Here is a 25845-nt window from a genome sequence, read left to right as displayed (position 1 = left end):
CAGAATTTGGACGTTCAGTTGAGTAACTCTTTGGAGCAACATGTGCTGCATGGAGTTAACCAGAATTCAATCAGGATATTCTGTTCCATTGACAATATGACTCCAGGAGGAATTTAGGAGACCTCTGATAGCCTCAATATCTGAAAATCTGAAGAAATTTTCATAAGTCCTTACTAGTCTGACACAAAAAAAAAAAAAGGAATTGGATGAATTTTCCTTGAGAACAGAAATTAAGATTGACAGGCTTTTATGCTGCTGTTGATAAAAACACTCCAGGATAGATAATTTTAAATAAAGGGCAGTTATTTTCCTCAAGATAAATGCCATGTCCTTTATAAGTCTTTCCTGTTTCATTCCAATCCAAAAAGAAAGCTTTTTTTTTTTTTTTTTAAATATAAAATTCTTTATTGTGAGCAAAACAAGTTTAAACTGATAAATACATTTGATTTGGTGATACATGTCAGAGATGTGAATGTTCCTTGATTCTATTTGGCATTGATGATTATTTTTAAAATTTGCATGTTATGTGCTGATAATTATACGTGAATTTGGACACTGAGAGTATGTTTTCTATCTGTGTGACGTTATGTCATTGTAGGCAAACAGGTTGCTCATATTTGGAGTGCTTCTACTAATTTTTCTCTTGCTTTGCTTCCTGTATAATTTTATTGCAAATCTAAGCTTTTATTGCTGGTATTAGTCCTTTATTGAGAATAGAGCTTGTACTGAGAGGAGCTAGATTCTGTCTTCTCAATTAGTGCAGGACTGTCATTAATAATTAGACAAGTCAAAGCTGTAGAATTTTCTTTAAGGTGATGATATACAGAGAAAAATGGTGGGTGGTGTTTTTTTTCAGACTGAAAAGTCAATGTGATAGATGGGAAGATATTTCTTTTTAAATAATTGACTTCTCTATATCAAAATAAAGTAATGCAAAATTTAGATTATAACTGGGCTGCCTATCTTTAACCAAGCTACTGAAATTAATTTTAAAATACTTGTAGTTTTCGGAGATCATGATGCTACATTAGCACACTGAACCATGCCCGGATCAGACCAGGCTGCCAGGTGTTGCACACCAAACATCTTGAGAATGGGTCCCGGCATTTTCCTGTATGAAAATAAAAGCATCTCCTGTTTCCAGGCCCCTAGCCGTATCAGACTGTGTTGATTTAATTTCATCCTTACTCTTCTAAACTAGTGAAAGCTATTTTAAGTTTTCAGTTTAAATTATTTTCTAGGATATCCTTTCCTATTTGAAAACTTCCTCTACCCTACCCACCAAATAATATTACTCTTCAAAACAAACAACAAAAATACATCAAGAGTTTTTATTTAATGTCTTTAATCTTAGCACATATACTCTTTTAATACTTGAAGTATGATTCCCTTTCTTTCTCTCTTATGAGTCTTGGTTCTTGCAGTTATGCACCTGTGGAAGGTCTGTTATATATTGGGAACATTTCCTTTTCTTGATCAACATTTGTTTTAGGTGGTTTAATTGACTGGATTTCATCAAACAATACTCTTGTCTGTATTTAAACTGATACTATTAAGCTGGTACAATAATTCGTATTGTATTACATAGTATGAAAGTAATAAATCTAGTTTCATGAGAATTGAAGCAACTTTATTTCCTAAAACAATAACGACATTTAGACAGAAAAGGTTTTCAGAATGAAAATTAGGTTGATGTCCAAGATTTTCTCTCATTTTTCCAAATGATTTTGTGTTGACCAATGAATAATATTTTGCTGAAGCTTTTTTTTTGCTTTCAGTCAAGTACTATAAAATAATTCGTTAATGGGAAGTATTTTTGGGCTGCAGTAGTGGACGTGTGTTTAAAGTCTTATGGTAGCATGATACTTAGAGCTTCAAGTGTACATCATCTTTTCATCAGCAATTCTCACCTAAGATGTAGTTTGGTTTAGTAGAAACAAATAAATCAAGAAAAACCTATTCCTGTGGTGATCAGCCATTATCTATGAGCCAGTTCTTGTGGCTATATATTACTGTTCTACTACCATTCAATTGTAAGATTGCATTCTAGGCTGTCTGAATGAAAAGTCTTCTTGGTATTATTAAAAGAAACATTCTTACAGTAGAAATTGTCGGCTTCATTGCAGAAGTTTACTTGAATCATTTAGGTCAGTGTTTTTAATTCTGCTTGTTTTTAATAGGTCACAAGACCAAAATTTGTTTTCAGGAGAAATAATTACATTGAGATGTTTATTAGAAGACTGAGACCCTTTCCCAGCCTGAAGTTGGCACAAGTGCAGGGTGCTGCAATGACAAACATTTCTCTTCCATTTTTCTCACTCGTGGACCAGTGGGACTGTTGTAGAAGACAAACAAGTTTTGTGTCTGAACAGTAAAGAGTGCTGAACACGAGGGCCATGAGCACTGTTGCATATCACACAAGTAAAAGCACAGAGACATTTATTTGTTTATCATCAGCATCATGTAGGTTTTGTATAAGTAGCTAACCTCTGGATCTATTTTTGGCAAAAGCAGAGAGTATGGGAGGAGAACAGCAAAGGGGAAGGGTAAGAGGTATTGTAGTAAAATTATTCAAGTTTGTTTGGTTCTTGACAGTAAACTATTATTTGTGAATTAATTAAGAAGGGGCTGACTTTAGGACGAGATGTTGGAATATTTAAAACGGTATTAGTGTAAATGTTAGATACGCTACACTGAACATGCTGCCAGTAAACAGTAACTAACAATCATGAACACAATTTTCAACATTTAGCACCAGAAAAGTGTGCATAGCTAGTTAAACTTTAGTGTGGAGAATTAGGCTGTAATTTAACCCTTTTCAGCATTTTTTATAGTCAGTGTATCTTGTCTGTACTGGATTTTGAAACCTGTTAATTAGCTTGTGCCTTGGAAATATGTCAGCTAATGCCCCTTGTCCCCCTACAAAGACCTGTAAGTCTGTGATAGTGCATGCCGGTAACTGATATTTAAGCATGTGCTTTGTTGTAAGCGGTGTTTGCCCTGGCTCTAGAGAGCTTATATTGACATGTTTACCAGTGTTCTTGGTCTGAAACACATTTTTTTGAGAAACAGTGAAAATGTTACTTGTGGGTTGCATATTTTCTTTCTATTTCATTTTCGGTAGACATTTCACATTTTCCTGTGAAAAGAATGAAGAAATAGTACCCATTATTTACTTCTTGCAAAAACCTTTGGTATTGAATCTCAAATTATGGTGTCTTTCATCCATGTGAAGATTAAACCTTCCTAAAAGACACAGAAAGTTCTAATCAGGGAAGTTACCATAACAGCATCAGCCTCAGTCACCACATTATTATTTAATATGTTTCAGTTGAAATGTGTGCAGTTCTGGATATCATTATCTTGAAAATTCAAAGTAATTAAAGATTTTATTCTTAAAGCAGGCATACCAAAACCAAGCATGCTACAGGATGTTGATAGCTGGAATAAAAATGTCTACATATGTCCTGAATGCATTATAATAGAAAAGGAAGGGAGAGTTTTAGCTTAAGGAAGGATCCTTTTGTCGTGATGCGTGACCTTCAAGTAAACAACTGTCAAAGCTGAGAGGGAATTTTTTTAAAAATGTAATTAATGCATCTTTTCTGAATTTACATGAAAATATTAATGTAAACCAGAAGTGAAATCATCATTTATGCAGTAATGATGGAAATTGAGTAGATGAACCTAGACAGAGCCTACTTTACTTACCTGCAGCAGAGGAGTCAGTGGACACCTAAACTGGTGTTCCAGTTTTGGGTTGAGAGGTTTCCAGAATTCTTCCTGTTTTCCTTTCAGACTGCAGCTACTATTCTGTCACTTTGAGTCTGAACCAAGGCCACCTGTTCCAGGGCTTCCACTGATGTTACTGCTTTTTGTGCATGGGTTTGCTCCAGATGGATGATTTTTTACTTCACTGAGCTGACATCAGTCTGTCCATTGGTCTTTCTGTCCGCTGTTTTCAGGGAGGCTCCAGTAAAACCCAGAAAGATATACTACCTGCAGGTCCGCGGTAGCAGAATGATTAGAACATTAGAAAATACAGTGCTTGATCACAGTGATAAACTTCTCTCAAGGGTTTATCCTAATGAATATTGAAAATCATTTAATTCTGTTTTGTTCTGAGTGTGTATTACTGCCCATACTGCAAGCAAGAGTCTGAACAAAGTCATGCACTAAGCAGGATATTCATGCTCCTTTCCCAGTGCCATGTGCACATCTTCCTCATTTGTTCTGTAGGTGACAAAGGCTGATTTCAGACAGGTGAAAAAAGGCTCTGTAGGCTCCCTCTCTAGTTATTCTGGAGCCTAGAAGGAGGAATGAGGAGATCATCTGTATATTTCTGGTCTATAACTGCCCATCTTTCTCCACACTGACTACAAAGAGATGCCAAGCAAAGCTTACCTTCCTAGTTTAAATTTGGTGTTTCAACACCAGCTGCTGTCAAATCTGCGCCCACTTTAGCAGTATGGAGATTTTAATAAAAACGATCAAAAAAAAATTAAGAATTGTCTTGTAATACTTCATATTCAGGTTCATTTCAACCTTAGTCTTTTTCCTTTTCACAGCAGCAGAGCGAAATGACTCCCTTCTGGGTAGCCCAGATGCCATTGATACTGCTCCAAGAAGAAAGCGAAGACAGAGGACAGCAAAGCCTGCTGGAACCGGAGCTAAGATGGCTGCTTATGAGACTGATCAGCCAGCCAAGGAAAAGTAAGCAGTTTTCAGATGTATTGAAATGTTTTTATATCTACACATGTGGGAGGGCTTGTGGTTTTGGTTTTTTTTGTGTTTTCTCGTGCAGTTTCATATTTCAGGCCAAGTATTGTTGTGTTGCATTCTGTATAGTCATTTACAGTAATTTTACCCAACTTTGAATAGAAGTGAATGATTACGTTTTCCGGCCCAGTGACTTATTGATTTTAATACACCTCTAAAGAGACAATAGTACAATTCTTCTCTTTAATTGACTTGGTTAACTTTAAGGAAATAGATTGAAGCTTACTAAAATGGTGTTCTGTAGGTTACAGTATAACTGCGAAGGCAAAGGAAGATGCATTTATAGCAAGTGTCAAAATAAGATGGACAGCTTCAACTGTGTCATAGAAACTAGCAGTATTTTGAGTGTCTTTTTTCACAATGAGAGTGTTCAAACACAGGAACAAGTCACCCAGAGACGGTGTGGAGTCTCCATATGTGGAAATAGTTAAAACCCAACTGGGAATGGTCCTGAACAACCTGGTTAAGGAGAGAGCTTGGGCTTGGCAATCTCCAGGGACCCCATCCAACCTCACCATCCTACGATTCTATCTATGTAATTTCAGTGGAAATTAATTCACAATGGTGTTTTTAATAGACCAGAACAGATTTCTTTTGAAAAGAAGATCAGTGGGGAGAAATAACGGTTCATTCTTGAACACAAGAGGGTCAGAATTTATAACACTTAATAAAAGTCTTTTTCTTCTTATGTCACTCTTGATTTTTGGAAGTATTTTCACGTGATGTGGGAGGTGCTTTGTTATGCATAGAATTACCTCAAAGCTGCAATTTAATTGGTGTTATTTTCTTCAAAAACTGATTTTTTTTTTTTAAGATCTATGCTAAATTAGATTTGAAAATAGTAATTTTCCCTCGTTCTGTGTAATAGTCAATTGATCGTGAACTGTTTAAATGGACATGGATACAAGTAGACTACAAAGATACTTCCCACGTTTAGCAAAGATTTCTGTTTAAATCAGCAAGAGGTTGTGGCTTGATGCCAGCTAAGAAGGTTTAAACTTACAATCTTGTTTCATTAGTAAAAAAACCTTATTTTTTTAGAATGGTCTAGAAAAATGTCAAATTCTTGTGTTCTTTTAGAGTCTGTTATATTAAAATGAACTATACCCTTTCCCCTTTCTATGTAGTCAGTTTGATTTTGAGAATCTGGCTGTGTTTGCCTAAAATAAAATTTTGCTCTTTTTAGTACTGATTGCGGAAGGAAAAACCTATGGAAGCAAATGGTTGGAAAGGAGAAAATAAAGATCTTGGTCTGACTAATCCTCAGTGTATGAATATCTGAGTCCTGTGTGTAGGGGAATGACCAATAGAATAATAGAACCACAGAATGTCCTGAGCTGGAAGGGACCCACCAGGATCATCGAGTCCAACTCCTGTCCCTGCACAGGACAACCCCACAGTTCACACCATGGATGTTGTCCAGTCTCTTCTTGAACACTGTCAGGCTTGGGGCTGTGACACCTCCCTGGGGAGCCTGTTCCAGTGTCCAGAACACCCTGGGTGAAGAACCTGAATGCCCAACCTGACCCTCCTCTGGCACATCTTCCTGCCATTCCCTCGGGTTCTGTCACTGGTTACCAGAGAGAAGAGATCAGCACCTGCTGCTCTTCCTCACCTTGTGAGGAAGCTGTAACCTCAATGAGGTTTCCTCTCAGTTTCCTCTTTTCCAGGCTGAACAAACTAAGTGACTTTAGCTGCTCCTCATACGGCTTCACCTCCAAACCCTTCACCAACTTCATGGCCTCCTCTGGACACTTTCCAGTAGCTTTATCTCCTTTTTATGCTGTGGCACCCAGCCCTGCACACAGTGAACGCTCCAGGTGAGGCTGCACCACTGCAGAGCAGAGCAGGACCATCCCCTCCCTGCCCGGCTGGTGATGCTGCACTGGATGCACCAGGACACGGGTCCCTCTTGGCTGCCAGGGACACAGTTGGCTCATGTTCAACTTGCCATTGACCGGAACCCCCAGATCCCTCTCTGCGGGGCTGCTTTCCAGCATCTCATCCCCCAGTCTGTATGTACAGCCAGGGCTGCCATGTCCCAGGTGCAAAATCTGGCACTTGCCCATGTTGAACTTCATGTGGTTGGTGATTGCCCAGTTCTCCAATTTGTCCAGATCCCTCTGCAGGGCCTCTCTGCCCTTGGGAGTGTCAACAGCTCCTCCCAATTTTGTGTCATCAGCAGACTTACTAAGTAATTCCTCAAGTCCTAAGTCTAGGTCATTTATAAAGACATTGAAGAGTGCCGGCCCTAAGATGGATTCCTGTACAATCTGCTAGTGACTTGTCCCCAGCCCAACATAACCCTATTAGAACCCTTTGAGCTCAGCCCATCAGCCAATTGTTACCCACTGCATTGTGCGTTTACCTGGCTGTGTGCTGGACATCTTGTCCAGGAGGAGACTGTGAGAGATCATACCAAAGGCTTTACTGAAATCCAAAAAGCTCCCATCAACAGGCCTCCCTTGGTCAGCCACATGGGTAACCTTGTCATAGAATGAAATTAAGTTTGTTAAGCAGGACTTTCCCCTCATGAACTTATGCTGGCTGGAACCAATAACTGTGTTGTCATTCAGATGTTTTTCAATAACTCCCAGAACAATGTTCTCCATGATTTTGCCAGCCACAGAAGTGAGGCTGACAGGCCTGTCACCCCTGGTGCCCTTGTTGTTGATTGGGACAATGTTTGCCAGCTTCAATTCAACTGGGACCTCTCCAGATTCCCAGAAGCATTGAAAAATCATGGAGAGAAGTCTCACCATGACATCAGCCAGCTCTGTAAGCAGCTTTGGATGAATCTCATCAGGCCCCACGACTTGTAGGGATCTAGCTGGAGTAGCAGATCCCATGCAAGTTCTGGAATGATTGGGAGTTTATCATTCTTGCAGCCATGTTTCTCAAGCCCAGGGCTATGGGGGCCCCCAAGTCCATCTTTGGTGTTGAAGACCAAGGCGAAAAAAGCATTAAATGTCTTGGCTTTGTGTGTGTAGATAATACTGATATTTTTGTTTTAATTCCCTTAAGCGAAGCAAATTTTTAGGAAAAAGAGAGCAACATTATGGTTTTCACACTGTGCAAAATATAGTTACAGAATCAAGTCAAAGCTGAATCTGAAAAGTGGCTCTTCTTCTTTTCTATAACATAATTTGTCGTATTTTAAGGCTTACCATATGGAACATCCATTCTATCAGTCTCTATCCCAATTTTTCTTTTTACATTAAATATCTATTCATTGTATTGTAAACAACAGGTTTGTAGTACAGGTCACAACGCTGCTTGATGTGTTTTATGCCGTCCAGGACTGTGAAGGTGTATCCCTGCTTCTTTGTGATCCTGTGGTGACTTCAGAAATCAAATGTGATATTTCTCAATACTGGAATGTGGTTTTTAAGCCTTTATTTAGTTAAAAATGCAGTGACAGTGCTAATTCTTTGATTAGATAAGAAGATACTAGATTTCCTCATTTACCTGGAACATTACAGAAGTTGAACTGTAGTTATTTCCATTTTGCTGATTATTTTTCTCAGTGTCCCTGCTTAGTTCTTGGGCTTTGAGTTTCATGTTAAGTCTTTTGCCAGCAGCTAATCAAGCTTTCAGTCAATTTGTTTGGCTAATAATTTTCACTTCTCTTCAGCCTGTCGGAAGTAGGGAGTTGGAGAATTAGTATCACAATCTAGTTCGCAAATATAGATGTTTCTTTTTATGAAGCCTCTTCAGTAAGTTGCCGACAGAGGGCTAGATCCTACATGGTGGGAAAGGCTCTGTCTTAAGCTGGTCATGCACTGGGGTCCTGCCCAAAATGTATTCCAGTATTGTGTCACTTAGCAAAAATTAGTAACCCAAGCAAACCACCCCAGCCTGCTGGGGCGACGAGGAGTCGGGGAGGAAGTCAACCTCTAAATTCCTTCATCGTTGGAAAAGGTCCATCACAAATATGGAAGATGTACAGCCCTTAGAAGCATGTTATGCTTTTCTGTTTGGCAGGAGGATCAGATGACAGATTGTGATCACATTTGCAAATGCACAAGTGTATCCTTATTTCTGAGCTCTCCTGCACAGACTTGCAGAAAGATTTGATTCTTTACTCATAATGTAAATACTTCTAGGTGCTATCACGTAAAATCGTATCCCATAGTTCTTGCTTTAACAAACTAAAGCTTATTTAGAATTATTTGCAAGTTTTGCTGACATCACCAGTTCTTGTTTCATGTTTGTCAGGCAATGACAGAACAGTTGCAAACCAAACATCAAGAGCGTAATGCTGTCTTTATATTGTTGCATCGTAAGTTGATTGACACAAGATCCTAAATCTAAAAGAAAAAATACTTCTTTCCTGATGGAGAGCATCCAAGTTTTTCTTTTCTTTTTGGCTTTAAGGTTGTTTTTTGAAAATACAGTGCTTTCAACACAGTCATTGTTATCACATAATAGGAATTGTATCTTCAATTTTATATATTTCTCCTAAGATTTTAAAGTATGGTAGGAAAGTACCATTTATGCTTAAAGTTAAGAGCATCTAAAGTAAATACTGAGTCTTGAAAAATGAAAGGATTCTATTTCCGCTCGTATTTTAGATTTATGGATGTTAATGCTAGTTATGTAGCATTTCTCTGGTCCTTTGGAATGAAAATATGTTCTTAGATATGACCAAGAATACTGAGAAGAATGCAAATAAAAATCTGTTTAACACAAAAATGAGAGCAAAAGGAGTACTGCCTTTCTCATGCTTTGTGTGTGGGTGCCGTGGCAGGAAAAGGAGTTGAATTCTATTTGTCTGTATAGATGTATAGTATTACTGTGACAGTATTTCAAGGACTAAATCAAAATTTTTAATGAAACTTGGAAATGTGCTTTGGATAATATTAAGCTTAGTGAAAGTAGTATGGACATGAGATCGGCAATGCAGAAGAAGGTTTGCTAAATGAACTGTTTAACTATTTGCTGAGATAAATATGTTCTTTAGTAGAAATTCAGAATGATTAGTTTGGCAGTGAACTGCCAAAATTCAGGTTTGTCCAGCTCTCTAGCAGGTTGTTTTTAAAATATGAGTTATTCAATGAAAGGAAATGCTTCTTTAGTTAGACAGATGTTGCTTATATTTGATAACAGTTAAACTATGGCTCACAATTTACTCATTTTTAAAATGTAAGAAAAGGTGGTTCTCACAGTTCAAAACATGATTGAGTCAGGAAGTAAAACAAAATTATTCTGATTCCAGTAAATTGTGATGGTATTGCTGAAGCTTTAACCTAATATCTAGCAATTTCCTAAGGTGCAAAGCAGAGATAATATGTAAAGTCAAGTTAAGATGCAAATTCTACTTTTCACAATTTGCATTTCATACTTGGAGTAGAAAAATTAATAAGAGTAATCCCAATCCACAGTTAGAAATTATGCTTATTGATGCATTATCTAAATCTCTCATGGGATTGCATATGAATAACACTATTAGCTATGCATTCAATATAGAGGCTTAAGTGTATGGCCTGTCAGCCTGAACCCTAACAATAATTGGATGTTTCTATAATAATTTCATTTTGATACTATTGGAACCTATTTGACAGAAAATAGTATCTACCTGACATAAATATAATTTTATAGATAAAGCATAGTCATTGGATACAGAACACTTTGTATAGCTTGGTCAATCTATCGGGAGAGTGTACAGTGGAACTCAACTGGAGTCTCTATAGCTAAAACAAAAGTAAATCAGGAAAAAGCTTCCTTTCCTAGTACAGTTTACAACTATTTGTTTTCACAAGTAAAAATCTTTCTGCTTTGTTTATCGAAATTGTATTAATTTAAAGAGGTAAGAAAAGCAAACCTATTTTTTCTGTCTGTTATTTCTTACTAATAAAGGATCTATTTTTATGGTACCTATTCACACATGGGTTTCCTGGGAGGATGGCTTTACTGGCTAACACTTAAAATTTATTTACATTATTCTGTGTTTTTCAAAATGTAATCCATTCTGGCTGCTGTGTGGTGTTTATGATTTCTTTGCTATTGAATGTGTACATACTGTTGAGGATATGTACGATTGCAGAAGTGGTTTGGGGAAAAGCATCTTAAATACAAGAAAAAACTTATTATGGATGCAAATATGCTGGATTCTCCTGAGAGTAAGAGTAGAGACAACCAAAAATGGCATTGCAGAAAAAATGCTTTATAATTCTGAGGCGCAAGTGTTAAGAAATACTTTTAATTCAGTCGACTGGGAAAGAACAGGTATTATTTGCTTGCCTTTTATGTAACGAAATACGTGTTTACACCAAGCACCGTGACTCTGAGTTATTAGTCATTCTGCATGTCAAAAATTTTGGTTTCATATATATAAGTCTAGTTTTGTATATTTAACGTGGCTGTTGCTGTCTTTTTTAAAAAAAAAAAAAAATAAATCAGAATTTGGCTTTTTCTATCTCGAAGCTTCCTGCTTGATTGATAAAACTGAGTGACTGTCAGAATCAGGCCTATATTTAAACTGAAGGAAAAAGATGCTTCCCCTGCACTTCAGTACGTTCAATTTTGCTGAAATATAGAGATGCAGTAATAGCCCCATTGAATTTGATAGGATCTGTGCCACCACTAATTTCATTCTTTCTTTTTTACATATGAATGCTGCTTTTTCAGAGAGCTCAAAGGATTCAACATAGATCCAGGAGTCCTTATAAACATCCGTATGAAGTAACAAAACATATTCAGACTGCTGAATGGGTATTTGGGAATGCCAGGAGTTGCCAGGGCGTGTTTTGTGCCCCTTGTGTTGCCATCATTTGCCCCGTCAGAAGAAACTGAAGAGATAATATCATTTTCACTTTAAATATGATTTTTACAGTCCTCGTGCTCAGTGTTCTTAAGGTCTGATGAAAGTTAATCACACTTGTAATTATGAGCAGAATTCAGCTGCATAGTTTTTGGTTGTTAATGATAAATGTGTTGGGGTTTGGTTTTTCTGTTTATTTTTTTCATAATCTCGTCTCTTTCCATGCCTTCAAAAAGGGATATCATTTATTTGAAAAGAAGCATCTTAATGTTATATTCCAATACTACAATAAGATGGACTTGTCTTTCTTTTGACAAACTTCCACCCCATAAAAAGCACTCAGAGCCTGTGGTGTGCCAGGAATCCCCTGGGGATCATCTCTCTGCATTTGTTTAATTTATTGCTTGCAGTTCACATTTTTAACATCCTAACGCAAGGTTTATTTAGAATACATGTCACCATCACTGGTGATTCAGGTAGCAAAAACATAGATTTGTCCTGGAACTTGGCATTCCCAGAGGGTTACACATAGACATTGGTATTACTGTCTCACACAACAAGTCATTCTTTCTCGTAAAGCTTTAATTTGGATTTCACTGAAAATTGTACCCTAACCTTTGATAGTCCGGGGGGGGCATAAAATTTACACCACAGTTACCCCCTTCTAAAAAAACCCAAAAGATATATTTGAGAGTTTATGTTGACATACCACTTTTTTATCCATTAAGCATAATTATTTATAATAATACAGTTGGAGAGAACTTGCAGAGCCTTGCATGGTTTGACAAAGCACTACGGTTACTGGTATACCAGTGAGTCAGTGTTGTGTCAGTGTACAGGAGCGATAAGCTCATTTCTGCTGCAATAAATTTATGTAATGCACGGTTTAGAAAGTTTTTGATAATTAACTCATTGGTGCTGAGATGTAAGCAGGCTAAGAAATCTCTTAGAAAGGGACAGGCAGGTTCATTTGAGACACTAATGTGAGAATCAAACAAAAAAACATCAAATAGCTGACTTAACTCCATTTTCTATTTCATTCTTGTTCAGCATTTTCTTACACTTGAGATACCACAGTTCTTTCCCTTTTTACCATGAAATTGCATCAGCAATCGGTTACTGCCTATACCAGACAGACTGTTTTGACTCACCTTTGCAAATATTAAAAATGGTACTGTAACTTCGCGTGGCCTGATGGGAGCTTTGATAAATGATACTCCTCTTCTGTGAATATCTGAGGTTGGGTAAGGCTGGAGGAGAAAGAAGAGCTGTGTTTAATACCTCTGTTATGTGACTTGTGGCTGTACAAAAATGGAAAAAAGGATGGAAGCCTTTGATTACGATGCATGGCAGTATTTACAAACAAACAAACAAACGAACAAACCTACAAAAAGTCTAGCGTAATTGCATATTTGACTGGAATGAATAAGGTAGAAATAAATGCAACACAGTACTGTTGCTTTTCTCTTGGTGGCACCCTGGCTTTCTGTGCAGCAAGTGTCTCTGTTTTAACTGAGCAGTAGATAATCAGGCGTCCACCATCCATGCGGGAAGGGGTGATTTGTTTCCATGGGAAGTGCAAAGAATTGGTATCCGCAATCACCGTTTCCCCCGACTCTCCAGGGAAAGATGGGAAAATATGAAGGCTGAAAGCCTGGGGCAGGAAAAAATGAACATTATCTGCTGACCTCCGAGGTTGCAATTTCTCCTGAGCAAAGTCTCTAGTTTGCAGCACATCTCACCAGTTTTTGTCACTAGTAATAGCCTAATAATTGACTGCTGATGGAGAAGTTATTACTCAGTACGACTGACAGGATTCTACCCTGTGTTTTCTCAGGGCACATTCTTTAGAACAGGATTTTATTGCCATGGCAAATCTGGTGAGATATATGTCTCAAATGATGAATCTATAATGTATTTCAGTGAAACTGGTAGCTGTGAGATTATAAGAGGATTAAAGAACGGAAACAATATCTTCTTCCATTACCTTTCTGGTAAATTTCGGTGGTTTTTCCCCTTGCCTTTCTAATGAAGCTTTTACATTAGAATGCTGTTTGAACTAAATTTTATATTTTAAGCCTCTCTTAAGTAGGTTGTGGGTTGATATAGTTTAATTTATTACACTAAGGATTAGTTTTGTTAAATACTGTGATCCTGGCCAGGGTATTTTAATGTGGGAGGCAAAAGAATTGCTCCTTAGGAGTAAATTACAGTAAAAAGGAGAAAAGATTGTGTGTGGTTGAGCTAACCAGTGGTGCTGAAATATTTCTTGGCTTTTGGTGTAGACCAAGATACAATATTTTCAGTCTTTTAGGGGAAAAGGTGGGAAGTAAGAAAAGGAGATTGCATTAAAAACAACAAAGACAGCAACATTTAAAATTCCTTGTGCATCTTTGTGATTAGTGTACAGCAGTGAATGTGCACTCTCTTTATGAACACCTCTGTAAAGGGCTCTTGATGACAGTGTCAATTAAACATCCATTGCTTAAAAACAGCTCTTCAGGCAGAATTATCTTCACATTACCTTTAATAGGAAGAAGCAGGTAATGCAGACGCCTAAGATTTTTATTATACGTGTTGGCAGGAGATTAAGAGAAGGCTGATGGAAAGCTTAAATAACCATGCTTGCCAGCTCAGTCCTAATATCAAAGATAGACAGTACGGAAGAGAATGAGATGAAAGCTTGACTATAATAATGAGATAAAGCTGCCTTTTTTATTGTTCATTAGACTGATCACAAAGTATGTCGTCTTTACTGGATTAAATTAGAGTATTTCATATAGCACAACTGCCTGTGAAGACCAGTAATCCTTTAACACATTATAGACCCCAGGAGTCATTCTGGAGAAAATCTCTTACACAAAAGTACACTAAAACTGAGAATTTGGGAAATGATTTCACAAACGCTTGCAAATGCTTCTGCTCCACTGAGGTGATTGCTCAGCCTGTGCTCAGTTCCATGCATGTTTCAAAAGTCGGATTCACTGTGTGAAGCTATTAATCTTTTTATTTTTATTTGTATTTGTCCTTTTTCTGTACTTAACTTTCTACCAATCAATCATCCTTTCTGGATCCTTTTCATCTTCTCTAGCCCCCCAAAATGTCCCACCTTAGCAAAGCAGGGCTAAAAGGCTACCACTGAGAGTTAGCAACACTTTTCAATTTCTTTATGCTAAAATAAGTGGTTAATCCTCTGTATAAAATCCACAGAACTAAATCCATGGAATTTACTTTTCCAATAGTGATTTTGCTACTCAAACAGTGAAGACTGTGTCTAGATTGACTTTTTTCTTTTTTTTTTTTAATCTGCTTAATTTCACTCGTTACTGTTGACTGTGAAGACCTACATCCAGCCAGTAAGAAATACCAGAGTTAGGTGACCTGATAGACTTCCTGTATATAATGTGTAATACAGGGCACATTCAGTTACATTTTCTGTGACATTCTCTCCATCTCCTTTTATGTCTTTTGTGGCAGGTTCATTAGATTTACTGTTTCACACTTGCCAAGGATGCTGTTGAAACAGAATAAGATACAGATATCAGAATGTTTTCTCTTCCAGAATGCTTGAAATCTACTACAAAAGCATAGGAAAACCAAGAGGAAAAGGACTCCAAGTAAACAGACTTGTGCTGAGTTTTGTTTTAATCCTTTACGTTCTGCCTCACAAAACAGGCTGATCTTTCAAAATGACTTGGAGAAGGAGCAAGAAAAGGTCTAGGGAGGAATATAGAAAGGGGTGAGAGATCACACTGAGCACACTGCTAAGCAGACAGGTCATAGAATCGTAGAATCATTTTGGTTGGAAGACACCCTCAGGATCGTCGAGTCCAATCATAACCTAACCAAACTCTAGCACTAACCCATGTCCCTAAGAACCTCATCTAAACGCCTTTTAAACCCCTCCAGGGATGGTGACTCCATCACTGCCCTGGGCAGCTTGTTCCAGATGAGAGGGAACGTGGTGAGAGGCACTGATTTGTGCATTTATTTTCCTATTTGTCACATATATATGTTTCCTGAAAGCAATACATTAAGCATCCAAAGGCCATGACAATGGATTTTCAGTAATATTTAGAGTGTCCCCAAATCTGGTCTGTATGGATAAATATTCATAAATTTACACACTGTGACTAATGCATATGGTATGAGCAAATGCACTTTCATGGTCGGTTGAGAGGACTCATCTGTTTCTGTCAACTTGTATCAGAATTCAGCATGACATTAATCAGTATCCTTTTTTATGTGTTCTCCCATCTGTGGGAGGATATATAGCACATTCTTATGCATCAGTCTGAAAACTTGTAGAATAAGAGCTGGACAAATTTTGCATTATGTCTCTCTTAAAATAATTTACACATTCAATCTCCTTGAACATAAATAAAAACAAGAACTTATCAGAAGCTGCAGGAGGTACAGAATTAGATTAATGCAATTCTTGTTTACAGAGAAAACTGCTGGAAGACTTCCTTGATTGCTTAATAACACAAAAAATACCTCACTTTATTCACCTGTCAAACCATTCATAACAATTTCCATGTAGCTGTTGCATCATTTAAGCTTGTACATATGAATAGTAGTTTAAAAATTAATTACATGCTTGTATTTTCTTCAGATTGTTAACTCTCTGGCAACTATTATAAGTAAAGTTGGTACAAAACTGAAGGAAAATGCCCAGTATTCAAAAATGACAAGCAAATGAGTCGATGTTCTAACGCATGTCAAACAGCAGAACTAAGATAAAATAAAAGAGTCTTTTCAAAATTATCTCAATGATACAAATTACATCAAGTACTAAGGTGAATTCAAATCTGACAATAGTCTAGCCACTGACATCCTGTACGTTTAGTATGAACACAGTAATAAAGACTAAAACTGTGTAAAAGTGACAAATGTGCATGTAAACGTTACTGTTTGAAGAGAGTAAGTTTTATTCTGTTTCATTCTAGAAGTGAATGTGCTTCATTAAAAGCTGGCAATTATTCAAGAGTATAGAAATAAATGTTTTGTATACCACTTCTACCACTTGTGTAGATATCAGAATTTGACAAAAGAGACCCTTCTGTTCAATTAAAAAGTGGCATCTCTAGCCTTATGTTTCTCTAGAAAGAGAGAGAAAAGAAGATCTTCAACTTGAGAAAACGATCTATGAGAAGGTTGTTGAAAAGGTGGTAATTGAAGGAAAAGGTTCAAAGAAATTCAGTGTAAGTTTTGGAACTTCTGTTTCACAGAGTTTGTTTCATTGAATTTAGCAAAAGTTTGGAAAAAAAGATGTTGGTTTGTTTTTTTTCCTCCATGTTGAGAAGTTAACAACATATCATTTAAAATTATCAGGCTCTGACATATTATTTGGCCACCGGAAGAAAACTCTTATCAACACTTAATTCACATTACGTTCTGCCCCACTCCGCTCTCCAGATTCCTAACCAACACTTTAGAGTATCTTCACCAGGGCTATTTTTTGCTCAGAGAGGAATATGGAACATTACTCATCACTTCAGCGTTCCAGTGCAACTCGTTAAACCTTGAAGTTGCACAAGCGTAAAACTGAAGTAAAGTGATGATAAATCATGTCATTTCGTTTCTAGTGGTGACGTGAACCATCCAGGCTGTTACTGCTTTCGTCTCCTCTGAGTTGCTCCCTGGATAACTATTAAACTACCTGAATAAAATTTGACTTCTGTTAAAGTATCCTGAAATATTATGAATTTTGGTAAAGAAACTCCTCAAGCCTTAAGGCTAGAATATACTACTAAATAGTAGAACATTTTTACGAACAATATACCTTCTGGGTTTGCTGTTGATCACAAATACAGAATAGTTTTTCTGCTCAGGTTCCGTATCACTGCCAAGCTGTCCTGAAATATCAGGTTAAGAAAGAATCCATCAGTATGTAAATACTCCTCTTTAGATACATACCTTTGTAGCTACAGCTCTGCCTGAAGATGTTCAATGAAAAAATAATCAGATTATACCCAGCTGTGTTGACAAAAATCCAAAGTGATAGAATCTGAACTGAAGCTATTTCAGTTAAAGGTAAAACAGATTTGAAAACACAAATGGAAGATCTCAAAATAAAAATAAAATATCATCAGGATATGATGAGTTCTTTAAAGGCTTCACAATACTTTGTGAGCTCCAGAGTCAAAGAACCTTTGGTTGGGTGGCAGCTGAGAGCACAACAGTGGGGAGGTAATGGACATGGTCATTTTGCAATAGGAGGATGAGGAAATTAGAAACATTTATGTATATAGTGGGAGACTTCTTAGAAAAATTATGTCAAGGCACTGAAATAAATTGAGTTGGGATTGTAAGTGCTGGAGGGCTTGTAGTGACATGGGATTTACTGTTAGAAGGATATAGTGTTACTCAACTGATTCTTTATTCACTCTTTTGTACAAGACCTCTCAGTCTTCTGTCTCCCTGCCTTCTCCTACCCAGTGTAACACTTGACAGCCGAATAGCGATGGCCTTGTGCATGCCTGATATGCATCTACACCTTTTCTGCTCTAAATAATACCAAATCAACCATCACATCTTAGGACAGAAGTATGAATGCTTGTTAGACTGTTTATTCAGTATGAGTTGGTGCAGGATGTTGCCAGAGACCACAATCTTGAGGTCACAGTGTCTCTAATGAAATGATTTGCAAAGTTGAGATGTTTCTAATGCTGTTATAACCTTTTCTTAGGCTACATTCACAAAAAAGTCAGTGTTTCATGTTACCCTAAGACAGTGCTAGCCAAACACTCCTCTTTCACAGTTTCTTCCATAGCACCCCCAGTTTCTGCACTGGCTCTTGTGTCCTGGTATGTTCTCCTTTTGCCAAGCTAAAAAGATGCAATGTATTTCTTCTTTAGTTCTAACCTTTCTGTTGCTGAGGTCCCTTTGCAAAACCAGCTCGTATGTAGATACTGAAAACTGAATATGATGGTATGTGTCGTTGGCCTGTATGTCTTCTGATGTTAGCATTTTACAGCTCAGAATTTTTACAGCTAAGAAGATAAAGACAACTGCAAAATGAGCTGCCTTTTTAGAGCATTGAAAGCGCTTTTCAAATGCCTTGAAAATTAGCCCAACTTTCAAATCAGTGGCAAATCCCTTTTAAGAAGAAAGTTGAGACACAGTTGAGTGCTTGAGAAGAATTTTCCAAACACCATTTGAGCTCCATGATATATCATCCAAAAGACATAATTCTAGTTAACAGAGAAATACGTGAGTGAAGGAAAGCACTAATTTCATTTACATTTGTATTAGTAAAGTTCAGTATCAGTTTTTATAGATGGTAAACAGGCTTGAATATTGTTGGCCAGGTAAATTTGCATATTCAATTCAAGCCTTTAAAACTACTTGAATCTTCCTGAATCTAAATTGGCTCTTCATATTTTTGTTTCTTATCTTCACTTTTTTTACTAGACATTCCTGTCTTAAATAATATTTAAGCATAGTATTTAGTTTTAAAGCGTTCATCTGGTATGCATTTAAATGCTATTCCCTTAGCATTAAGAAGCTGAGTCTCAGGACTTCCAAATCATTAACATTAAAATTTCTGTCACACCTAAAATTGCTGTCCTTAGCAGGGCACAGACATTCCAAATGTAATTGAGTTCTCTGCTTTTAAATATATTCCTTGGCTGAGTCATGTTGACAAGTGCTTTTCATCTTGAAAACTGTCCAGTTGTTAGACTTAGTCAATTTGTCATGGAATTCAGAAAATGAATTGAAGCGGAGCCTAGCACTGTCTGCATAAAGGTGCACCTGTGTGTAGGTTCACTTGCCATCACCTGACATCTCCAAATATTATTCTTCCATTGTATGTTCTTACAAAAGTATGTTGTTTCCTGTAACACAATCTCTATTATCTGCTAGACCAAAATGTGACTGCTTTAATATATCCGAAGAAATGAGGAAGAAAAGAGAAGTCGGATTGTTTTTCTGAGAAGTTTCACCTAAATATTTAGATGTACAAGATGGAAACACAAATACAAGATCCACAGCCGTAGGTTTTTTCTTAGAGCAGCCCATAACCTTGTCCGTAGCATCTTGGAATACTTTTTGGAATCCAGTCTACTCCATTTATGGTGTTTAATTCAGGCAATTACCTCAGCTCAGGTCCTGTCTGACAGATTTATCAGCCTGAATTTCTTATAGGGTTAATTGACGACAGTAGGTACCTCAGAAGATGTATGAAGAATAATCTGATTCATCTAGCTTAGATTCAGCACAATCTCCATTAGCTGCTGCTTAGTGCCCCAGGGGACTCCAGGGAACCAATAGGAAATGTTAGGTTTTTTCCATCTGAATATTTGGAAGCTGCTGGATTTGGACCATCTCCTGGAAAACAGATGTAGTTCAGTCTCTCAGGCTGTGTGGAGTCCAGCATCCTGAGTTTCACTGGGCAAGTATTGTCACACAGACTTTGAAGAAAACGAGGGAACTATATGGTGTGATGTGAAGCTTAAAAGTAATGTCGTTTGACTTAATCTAAGTTGCTGAGCTTCTCTAGAAGGTTCTGTTGATAGTCCTGGAGCTTGTCTGCTAATTCTAGGTTATATCAGATCTCATTGTGAGGATAAACACATGTGTAGCTAATGGTAAGTTCCCAAGGAATTTCAGGATATCTAGGGACATGCTTAATCATTTCAGATGCTTCTGAAGTTGGGCATTCCTAGAAACTATGAAGAAAAAATAGCTATTCCAGTTGCTAAGTGGGCTCTTGGTAGGCCAAGCTTAACTGGAGATTTCAAAAATTTCATAAATTAATTTATAGGATATTGATTCAAATGTAGTGAATCGTGTTTGATGACAAGATCTATTGTCTTGGAAGCCAGATACTTTCTGTGCTTAGACTCTGAAACATAGAAGAAATTAAATAAGATCAGCAGAGTGATAGGACATAATCAGGGTCCTCAGACTTTAATAGGTTCTTGCAGATATTATTAACACATCAGTTCTTCAGTGGTGTTATAATAGATCTAATGCCAGAGAAGAATTTGCAAGTCTTAGAGAAGAAGGTGGGTTGTTAGGTTTTGCAGAGTTTTTCAAAAGACTGCTTTACACTATGCAAAATTAACTTTTAGTTAGCCAGGGAATAAATCTGTGCTGCAGGACAGGATATTACTGGAATATAACTGACAAATTAAAGTTTAATTATAAGCGCATGAACTAGACTTCTCCCTAGACTTCTGTCTTTTTCTCCTCAGAAACAGGAAAATTTAAATTTATAATGTCTCATTCTCCTTCCTTATTTTATATTATTTTCAGTACAGTATGACTTCTATTTTTTCACTCTTCCTCATCTTTCAGCAAAATGAATTATCCTTCCAGTAACCAAGCTGTCAGAGAAATTACAATAAAATTTATATGAACTTGAAAAGGAACTAAAGGAGCAATTCACATTAAAGGATGCAGTAGTAATTCCATGCTCAATCTGTATATGAAGCTTACATAAGAGCTCATAGATAATAACAACTCTGAAGCTGTTTTTATTATAACATTTATTGATTTCAGAAGAATTTTACTTTAGATGTTAATGTACACAAATTAAATTAAATAGTACAGGGCTTCAGCACTAGGCAGGTATTTGAGAAAAAATACAGTAAGTTGAAAATGTATACCTGTTTAATTGGATAAATAAGACAACCTCGTAGATAAATAATGACTGACAGATCATAAAGCACTCTGGTGTTTAATTATAAATGAACCGACATCACAGAAATGGCAGAGATGTGTGACAAGAGCTTAAGGAGCAGACTTCAATTTTATTAAAAAGCACTTCTGAAGAAAACATAATTAGGCATAAGCAGTGCATGAATATAGATAGGGGACAGAAGAAAATATTGGTGGTTTAGAGACTGCATTAAGCAAACTGCTGGGAGGCTGGAGCTGTAGAGCCTGATGATCTCCTCCTTTCCTAAAGCTCAAGTTGGGTCTTGTTGCTGGCTGGACCTGACCATTTCTCTATGCTGAGGTGGCTGTCAATATTCTACAACACTAGACTTTGCCTATTGTGATGTTTCCGAAGTCACAAGTTATGAAAAAATTTGAATATTATCCACCTTGTGCAACTTCTTTTTTTCTGATGCTGTGAAGACAATGGAAAACCTAGTCCAGCCTCCTCCTCCCAGGAAAATTCCTTCTTGCTCCTGCCTGAAATAGGGTATCCTGTATAAACTATACAGGGACTATTCCCTGGCTAAACTATTCCCTGTATAAACTATAAACTGTCCTGCAGAGTTCCTTGCTGTCCCTTTGCTGTAGGAAGGTTGCTGAGCTTTTTGTGGTTGAAGGAGACAAACAGATGAGGTCTCAGGTGATCTACGGCTTATCTATCTTCCTACTTTTGAGACCAACTCATGATCAGATTATTTAAGAAGGTAGTGGCAACGGTAGGGAAATAATCCGATCTGCCTTTGTCTTTTACCTAGGCCAGTGGAATCCTCCATCCACCTAACTGGGAAATGTTTTCTGTGCATGACAAATAACTGGGATGTACAATGTATGGCTGTCCTGTGATAGAGATGCTGGATTAGAGTGTAGAATTTTAATGACGTCCCTTTACTCTCATACCTATACTCGAAAGCTAGATGTATTTCACTCCTTATATACTTTCCATGCATTATACACTTCCCAAAACTGGTTGTAGTGGGGCAGAGATTCTCCTTGCTTATCACTGTACAGGTCTGATGAAGAATGGAGTACTGCTTCTTCTACTGTTGATGGGTAATCCCTTGTAGACATGAGATGTCTTGGAGCCTTTATGAATCTGTGGAACAAGATACCTCCTAGTCCTCCCAAGGACTGCACAACAGTGCGTTAATTACTTCACTAGTCAGTGCCTGGTAGGATCACTCATCTCATCTGGTCAGGCATTTATCTCACCATGGTACACTGTTGGCTACACCTCTTTCAGTAACTACCTGTGATTACTGTAGGCTCAAGCCTACTCCAGAAAAAATAATTGTATTCTGTGCATTTCACAGAATCACAGAACGAATCACAGAATGGAGAAAGGGACCTCTGGAGATCATCCAGTCCAACCCACCTGCTAAAGCAGGTTCACCAGACCAGATCACACAGGAATGTGTGCAGGTGGGCTTTGAATGTTGCCAGAGAAGGAGACTCCACAACCTTTCTGGGCAGCCTGCTCCAGGGCTCTGGGACCCTCAAAGAAAAGCACGTTTAGATGGAACCTCCTATGGTTCAGTCTGTGCCTGTTGCCCCTTCATCCTATCACTGGGCATCACTGAAAGGAGTCTGGTCCATCCTCTTGACACCCACCCTTCAGATATTTGTAAATATTGATAAGATCCCCTCTCAACCCCCTTTCTCCAAGCTGAACACACCCAGCTCTCCCAGTCTCTTCACATTAGAAAGGTGCTCCAGACCCCTTATCATCTCTGTGGCTCTCTGCTGGACTCGCTCCAGTAATTCCTTGTCCTTTTTAAACTGAGGAGCCCAGAACTGGACACAGAACTCCAGGTGTGGCCTCACCAGGCCAGAGTAGAGGGGGAGGACAACCTCCCTTGACCTGCTGGTCACACTTTTCTTAATGCACCCCAGGGCAGTTTGTTTGTTTGTTTGTTTGTTTGTTTGTGTTTGTTGTTGTTTTGTTTTCCATCACAACTGCACTAAACAACTGTTCTCCTGAAATTCTTCACAGCGATTCACTACTTGACCTTCAGTCCAACTTCCACCCCTAATTTCTCCCTCCTCCCCTCATGCACCGAGTGTTAAATGAATAAATAGTGGAGCCTGCCCATCCTAATGCTTGCTGCTTTTCCAGACTGCACTTATAAGTAGTTACATCAGCTTTCTGAAAACCCTCACATCCTTCTCTGCTGTTAAAGCACATTATCACCTGTGCTAGCTGCCATTTCTGCCACCTCTCTGTGCACCTCCTTCTAGATTGATCATACATGAAATAGCACTTAATCCACGTGCTGGGGACACCCACATATAGCTACTTCCTCTCATCTCTCCCACCTCTTTGCTCTGTATCCCTTAACTGGTTACTAATCCATGTCTGATCTTGTCTGGTTGATTCTATGCTCTCTGAAGGAGGTGCCAGGTCTTTTTCAAGCATAATGAGCTGGTTGTAGTCATTGGCCAGCAAGTGATCATTAGCCAAATTAGTATGGTTTTTACTAACACAGGATTCAGTCTATATAAAGTGTATTTTGCCTGTATTCAAACATGGGGAAAATACTTCATGAAATAAAAGAGCGGGTAATTGCCTGAAAAAATGTGTTTGTTAGAATTGTTTTGAACTCTGAGTTAAATGTATTTTTAAACTGTGAACCCCATCACTGGAATATTTATGCATTTTCTTTTTGGCTCATGACTTATTAATTAATAGCACACACTTTGAAATAGACACTTTTTCGTGCTTTTCCATTTCTTATCTCTTGTTCCTCATACCTCTAGCCAGCTGAGTACACCCACTGCTTTTCCCTGAAGCTAATGAAAGCATTTAAAATTCAAATTACTGACAAACGTGGATTGCTGTTCAAACAAGGCATCTAAATGTTCTCAAACACCTTGATGAGTTATGCATTCAGAGGGCGTTGGATCAATGAAATCTATCATGTGCTTTTATTTATAGTCTCTTTCTTATCAATGGAGTTGTCTTTTACATAATCTCCAAAGCCCAGTCTGACAATTGCTATAGTGCTTCAGGTATTTTATATACTTACCTCTGAAATGCAAAGAACAGGATAATAAGTATTGCATGCATGACATGTTGTCCCTAGACTTATTAATCTATACACAAGGTTAACTGTTTGTAGTTTATAGTTCTCTCTTTACATTCAGAAAACAAATATTTTATCTTTGAATGCACTGGAGATATCTTAGACTAATTTTATTGTACTATGTATTCTAGTACACTATACAACTATTCATTATATTAAATGATACAAAACTATTATATAGATGATATAGTGCCTTTGTAGCCCTAACTAGAAAGAAAATGAAGATTTCTTATCCATGCATTTGCTGTTTTAGTAATAAAAATATTACATGCAGATCATTGTCTGAAAAAAGAAACATATATACTCAACAGAATACTAAACATAAGAGAATGAGCCTATAGGAAGAGGATCACTTGGACTGGGGAAAAAATCCTTTCTAGCAAACGTGTTCAATATGGTGTGATTAAATGGATGACTATAGATACTTTGTCGAGTCTCAAATACTTTCCTGTGATGTGTGGACCAGCCTCCTCACTTAGTCTCATCAATTGTAAAAAACATTTGGAGGTGGACCTGCTTTTAGCTTTTGAGTGGTTTGTTTATACACAGATCAATTGGGTGCATACTGAGCCATGTCCGTGCGGTTACCTATTAGAATTCTTCCATTGGGCACTGGGTTTCCTCTTTTTTTAATCACAATGTGTCATTGTGTGAATGCCTTTCTGAGACTTTTCGAAAGAATGTGAGTGTAAAAATATTAATTCTGGAGGATTTAATCCTCTGTTATTTCGGAATGCAACTCTTATGTTGGGCAATGCCATAACTACACAGAGCTGGAGCAAACTACTGGATTTTTACTTTTGTGGACTGAAATTTAAATTTCTTATCATACATTTCACAGGAATTATCTTCATAGGTGATTTTGCTGTGTGTGAAAGGAGGTGACGTAGTATTGCAGTTCTTAGATAATTTGCAGGGCTTTGGTAAATAAATAACCTTTTTAGATCTAAGCAAAATTTCATCTGTATTTCTTTTACATAGCATCACATTTTTTGTTTGGGAAACAAAAAGGCATTTTATTCTCCAACAAAAAAATAATAATGATGGAAAATATAATTACTGATCTCTCTTCCTGTGGTCACAAAAGCCATTAGGACTTTCATCAAAAGATAACTTCATGAAGAGGCAGTCTGCAAAAGCTTAAAGTCAACCCAAAAGTCAGTGGCAACAACCTAATTTCATCCCGGTTTGGAATTGAGCCTATGACGTCAATTCAAGTAGGTGGAAACAAGAGAAGATAGGAAGCTGCTGTGTCCTGTTGGTTCCTGAAAGATTTCAAGAATCCAGGGATGGTGTGAGAGGAGAACAGTAGGTCTTGTGTGTGGTCATGTAAGAGGTCCAGCATGTCTCTGGAGATCGCTCTTCTGAGAAACCCCACCTTCTCAGGAAGCCACTGTTGATTTGGAAGGGAACGCATCTCCTCTCCAAGGGAGAAGCTTTTATGGCACAGTATTAAAGCGTAGGCTGAAGTCTTGGTGTAAATGGGAACGCTTTCAGTGACGTGAAGAGCAGGATGCTGGAATGTCGATAGTTGAAGCTGGTGTGTGGTGA

At 37.7% G+C, this 25845-nt stretch overlaps 1 protein-coding gene across 1 annotated transcript in view; it reads left to right on the top strand.

Annotated features, from left to right (window-relative positions):
• Positions 1 to 25845, top strand: part of XRCC4 (X-ray repair cross complementing 4) — a 185082-nt gene that overhangs the window by 116970 nt on the left and 42267 nt on the right. The window contains exon 7 of the mRNA XM_080362460.1: positions 4569 to 4713. Coding sequence (XP_080218586.1) covers positions 4569 to 4713 — 145 coding nt within the window. The remainder of the gene's footprint in view (positions 1 to 4568; positions 4714 to 25845) is intronic.

The sequence above is a fragment of the Nesoenas mayeri genome (genome assembly GCF_963082525.1).
Source record: "Nesoenas mayeri genome assembly, chromosome: Z".
Lineage (NCBI taxonomy): Eukaryota > Metazoa > Chordata > Aves > Columbiformes > Columbidae > Nesoenas > Nesoenas mayeri.
This window is presented reverse-complemented; position numbering and strand designations above follow the sequence as displayed.